Source organism: Symphodus melops, assembly GCF_947650265.1.
Source record: "Symphodus melops genome assembly, chromosome: 2".
Classification (NCBI taxonomy): Eukaryota; Metazoa; Chordata; class Actinopteri; order Labriformes; family Labridae; genus Symphodus; species Symphodus melops.
In genome coordinates this window covers 18,027,848-18,037,440 of record NC_136692.1, presented here as the reverse complement: position 1 = coordinate 18,037,440, position 9,593 = coordinate 18,027,848, and the positions used below count along the sequence as shown (strand labels likewise).

General features: G+C 39.5%; 1 protein-coding gene across 1 annotated transcript; it reads right to left on the bottom strand.

The window, feature by feature from the left end:
* Nucleotides 1–2,111: 2,111 nt before the first annotated feature.
* On the bottom strand, nucleotides 2,112–9,536 carry LOC306819762 (homeobox protein OTX1 B-like). The gene is made up of 4 exons (XM_079337308.1): nucleotides 9,149–9,536; nucleotides 6,421–6,612; nucleotides 5,733–5,884; nucleotides 2,112–3,520 (listed from the first exon to the last, which is right to left on the bottom strand). Exons 2-4 carry the CDS (start codon nucleotides 6,515–6,517, stop codon nucleotides 2,735–2,737), a joined length of 1,035 nt encoding a protein of 344 aa, XP_079193434.1. The 5' UTR covers nucleotides 6,518–6,612; nucleotides 9,149–9,536; the 3' UTR covers nucleotides 2,112–2,734.
* Nucleotides 9,537–9,593: the final 57 nt, after the last annotated feature.

Sequence of the window (9,593 nt, the reverse complement as noted above, 5' to 3'; positions counted from 1 at the left end):
TAACCTTTGCTATTTGACGTAAATAGCTCTTTATACTTTCATTTTGTCATCGCTCTCAGATGAAGAAAGGTTGCAGACCCCTGGGATAGACAATGTAGATGTCTAAAGTTCAGAAAAAAACCAATGTTTGTTCTCGTTGATGTAAATAGTTCTTCAGTTTTGTGTTCTGCCTTTGGTGTGTTGGTGTACATGTTAAAGGAAAAAGTTCATTTGTTGGAAAAATATTTTTCAATGTAAAAAAAGGTTATTGTGCCATTTTGCAATCTGTGAAGACACAGGAAGCCGAAAGTAAAGAGTCTTTAACCAGAGGAAGAGCATGGTGGCATCTGTATGGGTTTCCATGTTTAATCAGAAGTCATACTTCATATTGAATCCCTGTAAGTGTTGTTTACATACTTGACAGTTTACATTTTTTCTGTTTTTCAGAATGTTTTCACTTTAAATGTTCGAGCTCCAAAGATGACTGTGCTGTCAGATATTTACCAACAAGTTATTGTTTATGCCACTGACGATAATCACATGTATTTGTTTCATTTTTATTTATTTATTTTAACCTTTATTTGACCAGGTAATTGACCCATTGAGATTAATATCTCTATCACAAGCGTGACCTGGCCTAGAGGGCAGCAGCACACATCATGATAAATAGTACATGATTAAAACAGTTCACAACAATTGCAATGTCCATATCATTGCAATTGTTTCAAGACTTAATTGTTGTAAATGTCATAAGAATTTAGCAGTGTAAACCATGTTTAATGTTAGGCTGCTCACAGTATTTCTATATTCTGTTTTACTTTCACTCCCATTCATTTTTATCATCTTGACTTGTCTACTGCTTTTGAAAAGGAGTTTAGGCTGACTTTTTATCTTTTTTAAAACTTGTGAAGTAAAACAAATACAACAGTACATTTAGTCATCAACAACCTCTCAGTTAGGTTCAAGGAAGATTGATTGTGATTATGTCTTTTAAATACCGTAAATTCCGTACTATTGAGCGCACCTGGATATAAGCCGCACCGGCTAAAAATAAGTAAATAAATGTATTTGTACATATATAAGCCGCACTTGATTATAAGCCGCAGGTGTCCACGCTATAACAAGAGCTATTTACACAGACGTAGGCTACCGGTAACATCCGCAAATACTGTAGCGTCCGTACGGACGTTAAAGGAGCGTTCAAATAATAATTTAATAACCCGATCACTGTCGGCCGTGACCACGCCGTTTACAGCAGAGAGCAACACATAACTTGCCGTAACAATCCAACTCTCTCCCCCAGCGTTCTCTCATACAGCCACTCAACACGTTCTCGCTGGTGCATTCACTGACTCTCCACATAATCGGAATTATGAACACATTATCAACTACAGACTTTACAACATGAACCGTTACAATACGAAGCCTAGCCGACGGTGTCTGTAACACGGCTGATGAAAAAGATGACCGTAATATATTTCACAAGAAAAAGTCCATCCATTCACTGCCTCAGAATGACTTCATTACTCACTTCCTCAGTCTCTGTTGTCGCTGTCAGTGTCATCTTAACGTGCAGCAGCTCTGTTAGCTTCTTTGACAGCCAGGTCGATCGCCTTTAACTTGAAAGCTGCATCATATGTATTTCTCCGTGTGTTTTCCATGATGAGGGTGCGTGCATGAAGCGCAAAATGACTGATATTAAGATCCGACGTGACGAAGTCAAATGTTTTTGCGGCAGAAGCTCATTGTCCCCCATAAAAAATCCATGCATTAGCCGCACCGGAGTAGAAGCCGCAGTGCTCGAAGTGTGAGAAAAAAGTAGCGGCTTATAGTCCGGAATTTACGGTAAATTGATTTGCTGTGCATGTGTGCGGGGTTGCATGCTTGTGTGTCTGTCAACTGTATGAACACTGTAAGAAATTTCTCTTAAAAGTTCCCTGAATAAAAAAGCTTTATTTATAAATCAGTGTTTCTATTCACTTCTATTTGCTACCCTTCATGGTCCACAACATATCTGCACCTCAGAGCTTTTGTTATAATCAATATTGATCAAACACTTGTAGCTCAGCTTACCCTTTGAAACCAGTTAAACCAGTTCTGTACAATACGTACTGCATGAGCTCCGCTGAAGGCAACAACACAGCCAAATTAACAGTTTAGTTCAACAGTTTTGTAGAAATGAACGTTTCTTTGGACTGCTTGTGTTTTAGCAAGACTTTATTATAAAGACACGAATGTACATCTTTCAAAGTTCACTTGAATACTGACAATTCCTGTCTCATTCACATTTTTATTTAGTTTCCCCCTCAAAGAAAAACAATCTTTCACTTTATAAACAAGTGCTGCAATTCAATCTCCAACATACAACACCCAGCAAGCCAGACGACCAGTTTCTGAACAAGATTGAAGTTGGAAATCAGATAAAAATTAACATCAGAAACCTGAAAATCATAGCAGCATCATGTTTAGGAAAAAAAGGTAATTGATCAGTCAAAGAATCCCCAAATGCACAATCCTGTAGGTTCCTCTAAAAATGTACTAAAGGTTTTTCAAAAGGTGGAAATGGGTCAGTTTCTGGAAAGTTCTGGAGTAGAAAAATAATCCTGGACAAGTCGAGCTCTGTGTGCCGTTTCAGTTTGTTCACAAATAAAAAACGCTCTTAAAAGTCTCTACAATTACTTTTAAGGATCTTCAAAAATAAACCACCAACAAAAAGAGAACACTTCTCCAAACAGAGAAGAAGAGAAAAAGGAAGTCACAACACTTGGAAGCGCCATGAGGCTTGGTCTTTGTAGTCCAAACAGTCGGAGGTATTAAAGTTGAGTTTCCATGCCGAAGCCGCCGTCTGCTCTTTGTAATCCAGACAGTCTGAGGAGTTGAAGGCGAGGCCGGGTGCACTGTACGCTTGGTGGTGGTGCGTCGGGTGGTGGTGGTGATGGTGGTGCCCTGACGTTTGTGCGATGTGGTGGTGCGGATGTCCGGACATGGAGCTACCAGTCATGGGGCTGAGTTGATGCGGGTGGTGGTGGGAGTGCATAGGTGCCAGGTACGAGCCGCACTCCATCCCACCAAAGTAAGAGCCAGACGCTGAAGTGGGGTAACCCTGGCTGTAAGCTGCCGCCGTCTGGCTATAGGACACCGGGTACGAGGGCGTCCCCCCAGTAGCAGAGGAAGACATGGAGCGCTGCATGCACGAGGCACTGGTAGGGGCAGCGGGGTCAGGGAGTGTGGATTGAGCAGGAGTCGGGGAGATGGGTGCCGGGCTCCAGATGGATGAAACAGGGGCGGTTACGGAGGTGGAGGTGCTCATCAGACCAGGACCACTAAGGCCCGAGGAGATAGCGGAGGAAGATGAGGAGGATGAAGAGGAGGTGGTGGAGGAGGAGCTGGACACAGCGGGCGGGGTGAACTGACCGCTACTCTCCGACCCGGTGCTCTCCCTGGTAGGAGACGACTTCTTCTTCATGGGTTTCACCTTGGCACTACTATTGCTCTGCTGCTGCTGCTGCCGACACTTCGCTCGTCTGTTCTTAAACCAGACCTGTGGAGGGCAACATCGCACACAGGTCAGAAAAACCCAGAGAAAGCTGAAACTAAAGATGTTTCCGCTGATCATTTCTTCACACATTTTCTCTTACATGATAACACTGAATGCTGTGGCTCAGACGTCAACATTCACTTCTGCTAAGACTTTACTAAGAAGTACATACTTTGATACCAAATACTTAAAAACTATAAAGTCTCCATTATTATAACGATCTAGTATTGAGAATTACATGAGCTTTTAAAAACTACAGATCTTCAGTTATGGTTTTTTTGTTTGTTTTGTTTGTTTTTGTAATACCAAGGGCTGCTGTGAGCTATGTCTAACTGCTCAGTCAAAGTGGCAACATTTCATTACCTTATTTACTCAATATTTGCTCCCAATTAAATCTATTTCTGTTGCCCAGGTATCAAGATCATTTGATTTTAAGTTTTAAAATCTGTTATCTTGGCATCTCTATGGTTTGTTCGATGACCACTCGAGAAAGATGAGCAGAATCTGTTAATTTGTGTTTCTTTTGGGACAATTCAAATGACTTCCAATTTTCAGCCACATGATTGAAGGATACATTTTCCCAAATACTTAACAAATGTCGATACAGACATTTAACCATGAAGATAATTTTTTATCGAAGAGCTACTGTTGACATTTTTTTCACTAGTTTCACGACTTAATCTCTATTAAAAAGTTCGAGGAATTCACTTCAAAATGTTAAAAAAATGTGTTCAAAACCTATCAGCACTTATAAATGCAGCCATCAGAAAAAGCAGCACAAACAGATAACTTTATGGACAATATCCTCTAAGTCTAAAACAAAGGTTTTCACCATGCCTGACCATTTATTTGTGACCCAGTTGGTGTCTCTAACATGTAATGTTATTAAGGTGTAACATGAAGGGATTGCACAGTCAATAAATAATATTCAATGAAAATAGTACATTTGGATTGTTTTTTAGAAATAAAATTAAAATAAATTGGGCCGAAGTTTCAACAAAAATGTAACAATAAATGATATTGTGTTTTTAAAAACGATTACTTTGTCTGCTCTTAAAAAAAGATGAGCTGTCTTCTTTAAATGTTACATTTTAGTATTTCTATTTATTATATTAAGTATTTGATCAGACAGTTAGCTATATTTATACTTTGGGGGATGTTAAAACATGGACAGAACATGTTGACGTTAAACTTAACGACGTGTTTATTTAATAAACCAGAAACTAAAACTTATAACTGAGTTCAAAAAGGTGACCTGAAGACAGTTGCCAGGATGTGTTCAGTGTAACATCTTTAGGAACTGTCAATCATGTCTATAATTAAGAGTTTTCACTTTTACAGCCTCCAAAGAAGTAGGTCGTAATACTCAGTAATGTCAAGACAAAGCTCATATCTGGGCCTGTAAAAGAAGGGTGGCGTTAAAGCAGCCTGTCAACAGAAAGCAGAGAGGCAGAGGCCATAATTGCAGCTTTAAGCCGAGCAGAAGCTCACAAAGCCGGGCTGGAAAACCTCTCTGAGCCTTTTCTAAAGAAATTCATCACATCAAACACTGCTGCTGCACTTTGCCACAGCCCAGCCAAATCTCCCTCTGATTAAAGACCTGTCTCGACTCGATCAATGATAATGGCTCAACTTTTCCTCTAACACAGGGCCTAATCGAGCAGAGGCCCAAGGTGATAAACTGAAAGTCCAAGAGAAAATCTTTAGCAGTAATTAGAAACTATTAGCTTTGAGGAAAGTGAATCTCTTTGTTCTCTCTGGATTTCTGGACTTTACTGCACTTCTTTTGGTCATTTTTATTTGTTTCAACTCCACTTGTTGCAAAAGAGTACAAACTCATTGCAAGTACAACAATATGTAAACAATGCAGGTCAAACTTTGGAGAAATACAACTAAATTCTTTAATATTATATTTACACTTGCACAATGTTTAAGTTAGATGGGGACACATTTAGCTGCAGTAGAGGTTCAATGGTCTGTTATCAATGATATGAAGATACCAATGCATAGTGGCTGAATATACACAAAAAGTTTATGTAAATTAATTCATGTTCTTCAGTGTATGGCAAGAAAACGTCTGCGTCAACTGTGAGTGAATAAAACGGTTCTATTTGGGATATTTTTGTACTAAACAATTAATTAATATTTCTATCTCTCTAAAAACTAAAAAACTGTTCTCCTAATGTATTAGGCTACAGCCTTGATGATTGCTGACCTGCACTCGGGACTCGGGCAGGTTGATCTTCAGCGCCACCTCCTCCCTCATGAAGATGTCCGGATAGCGCGTTTTGGCGAACAGAGACTCGAGAATGTCCAGCTGAGTGCGCGTGAAAGTGGTGCGCTCGCGACGCTGCTTACGGGGGTTACCTGAAGAAAAAGAAGAGAAAATAAGTTTAATATTATTGTTTAAGGTTACTTTTGCATGATTTTAAAATCTATCAAACAGTTTCTTAATCTTACTGGTCATGCAATCGCATATGTGTTGAGCATAAGGGATTTCGTTATTTGGCAGTTTTTATGTTTTACTCAAGGTATTATTCGTTTTTCACACGCATAAGTTTTCCAAAATCTTCACTTTGGCTACCTCCAGCTAAATAAAATCAATCGCTAAGCTTTTTATTTTCGTATTAATTTAATTTAATTTGTTTAAGCATGATCAGCTTTAAGAAAGCGTTAAAGTATCTGAATTAAGATCAACCTATAATTATCTCCGTTTGGCTCATATGACTGTAGCGCCAGAGACATGTAAGTAAAACGGTTTTAAGATTTTCTCGTAACAAAGTAGATAAATAACATAGAAGGAGAAATAGATGTTTTTGATACCATAAAAGAGAAGTGTTATCTAAAATGAAGCAACACCACGGTGGCTAAAGATGAAGCCAATAATTAAACAGTCTCTGTACCGGGGTATCCCACAGACGGGTGCAGAAGATCCATGGTGGCTCCGCTAAGGCCCAGTCCGTTCATCCCGTACGGGCCCTGTTTCAGATAAGACATCATGCTGAGCTCGGACACGGAGACCGGAGTCTGGACGGACAGAAACGAGCAGCTCTCCCGTTGTAAAGTGCTCAGGTCCCCAGTGTTCAGATTAGCACCTACGGAAGAGAGAATACGGTCATTTGGGATGATGTATTTTTTAATCTACTGGAAACTCTTTGAAACGTGGTCAGCCCTTTGACAATGAGGATAGACGAATGCTACATAATATTTTAAGCATCAATAGCAACGAATTCCCACTTTTTAATGGTATTTTCTTTATTCCCAGTGGACCAACAGAAGTTACCCTTTCATGCTTAGTGACACGAAAATAAAAATAAAAGAAATAGCCTACGTGTCCACGAGCGTTTGCACTTCCGTGACTTTTCAGGAACTGTCCCTTCAAGCTTACAACTCCTTTAAGGCTTTTTTCAAATGAAGTCCTTTCAGACAAATTACACACAATTTAATTTTCCAAGCGCTTACACCTCAAGACTGGCGAACATTTGCCTCAGTGTGCTGTCAAGATAAAGTGTATTTATTGATTTAGTCGATCTAGTCTAGTTTTTTTGTTTTTGTTTATTTACATACATAGCCTACTAGTCTGTTTTATTGTTTTGGTAATTGTTAAGTAAGTGTACCACATTAATAAAGTAAAGCCAATGTTTTTAGCCAAATAGGGCCGTCGAAAGTAAAGTCAGTCGAAAGTAAAGTTAGAGAGTGCGGCCTTTTGATTAAATCCGCTGCATCCAGTTGAAGAAAAAGTGAGAATTTTATATTGTGATCGATTACAGTTAGGCTATTTAGGCTCAGATTTAACGCCACGGAAACGCGCACAGCATGGTCACGTTCCTGTAAATTATTTTAGAGTTTCAAAAAAAGTTCAGTTTGATGAACGTGAAACAAAGACAGACGGCAGTTCCTCACGTCCTTCCGCTGTCAGTGAAGACAGCACAGAATTAGGCTACAGTAAAGACTTCATTAAAGGGGAAAACGTCAAAGGGTCTGATCTCTGGAGAAAAATCGAACTGGCTATGGACAATTAAATAACGATCTTCAACCAGGTAGACTATTAATAGGACCTCAGCAGAGAGTTTTACCTCATATCCTTCAGGATGTTTCCTTTAACAGCCTGTTATCCCTTACATATTCAGTATGTTTTCATTTCATGAGCTCACACTTAAATCGACCAGTGAAACGCTGCACGTTTAACTCTCAAAATGCTCAGACTGCGGTCTCACCTCTATAACAGCCTATCTCACAGCAATTTCAGACTTAAGTAACATGTATTTATTTATTCATACATACAGTGATGTCTGTTAGAGAACTAATGAAATATAACAGATAACTATTTAATATTATGTTTGTGGCATCTCGGTTTAGTTTCTTATTTTCTTTCTTTTGTAAAGTGTGACTTTTTGGTGTAAGGCTAAACCTCAACTCTCAGTATTTGTGAACGTATATTTTTCTAATGCTTTTAAGAATAAATACATATGTCAAAACACAAATATGCGGACTTGTTTTTTTGTTGGAAATTACCTAAGCCTATATGTGTTTCGTTTCTTACTTGTTTAGATGTGTTTCAGCTTCTGAGGACTAATGTGAAATAATTTGATTTTGACTCAAAGAAAACTTGGCAATCACATGTATAACTTGTGTTAAGCTCAAGTCAGTGGCCTGTGTGCAACAAGGATGAAAGCAACGTCAAACACTAAAAGTTACATAAGTAAAATACCATGTAAAAAATAAAGAAATTATTAATCTCGGATGATATGAACACCTTGTAATTTTGCTGCAACTGTTTTCACCGCAGAACTCCAGCACTGGAAGCAGCAATAATCACCGGCTGTAATTGTTAACTGTTAGTATTAGTGTAACACAATGTGTTTAGTGTAAGACAATGTATTTAGATAAGAATTTCCATAATCGACTGGGTCCTTTTAGAAGGTAAATTCTCACATTTGGAACTAACAGCAGCTTGTTGTTGGCTGAAAAGGTCCGCGGGCCTCCTGCTGGATCTGCAGCCCAGGCATTAACCCTTTCAATAAAGATCTTCTTATTTCCATAACCGCAGGAAGGAGCCCAATCACGCAATGTAAATGCTTCCAAACAGTGTGCAAATCAACTCCATTACAATTTAGATTAGATCTACAGGTCGACAATTAGCAGAGGGACTGTTATCAGCAGCACAGAGGGAGAGGAGGCTGCGGGCCGAGCGGAGCCAAACACAGGTAGAGATAAAGTCCGGGTAGCCTAATTAAAGATAATAATTTAAAAAAAGGCTACATTTTGTAGCCTCTACTTGGGGAAAAATGTATCTGTTTTTAAGTAAATGAAACAAGCCTGGGTCCACTTGGTTTGATCATCTAACAAAGGAATAGGCTACATGATTAAGTTGGAAATACTATTTGAACATCCGGTATGATAACATAATGAGATCACAGTTTCCTTTTTATGGAATTTCATACAGTCTGAGAACTAAACCGCAGGCAACCAAGTTGAAGATAATCCCAAATTAAAAGCAATGGAGCTCTTCGCATAGCCTCTCATTTCAGTGATGTAAATACAGCTGAAAACACCAGTTTATACAGACATTGAAGTTGAATAAAGCTGAAAAATAGCCTACAACTGAATGCACACAGGTGACCGTCTCACCTTCTTCAGGCTCCTTTTCCAAATGCAATCCTTTTAACTGTCAAACCAGTGAGATCCAGCGTTTAGAAATATCCACATGGAGAAAAGTTGTAAGTTTTCAGTCAAAAGGGAAAATCAGGTTCATCAGCTCCGCGTGCAGATCAGTCCTCTGACAGGACAGAAATCTGACATTTCAATACAATCGTTCAAAATTAACCGTGTTTTCTGTCTTCCACGCTCGTGCTCTCACGCCGGTGTTGACGGATGGAGATTGATGCAAGTCTCCGGGGCCAGAGCCTCTATGAGTCAAGGAGGTATGCGGTTCTGCGTCCTTAGAGCCAATCAAAACGGTCTGTGGTCTCGTCTGCGATACAAAGGGCCAATCAGGCAGCGTGCTTGGCGCCGAAACATCCGCCCCTTCTAATGGAACGCGCACCACGTGACGAGATTGGAACGTCCGTGTCGG

Excerpts from the sequence above, each read along its gene's own strand:
- LOC306819762 (XM_079337308.1), bottom strand. The coding sequence starts at position 6,517 with ATGATGTCTTATCTGAAACAGGGCCCGTACGGGATGAACGGACTGGGC. Across the intron at positions 5,885-6,420 it reads CCCGTCTGTGGGATACCCCG|GTAACCCCCGTAAGCAGCGT; the intron begins GTACAGAGACTG and ends CTTTTTCTTCAG. Across the intron at positions 3,521-5,732 it reads TGCCCGAGTCCCGAGTGCAG|GTCTGGTTTAAGAACAGACG; the intron begins GTCAGCAATCAT and ends TGCCCTCCACAG.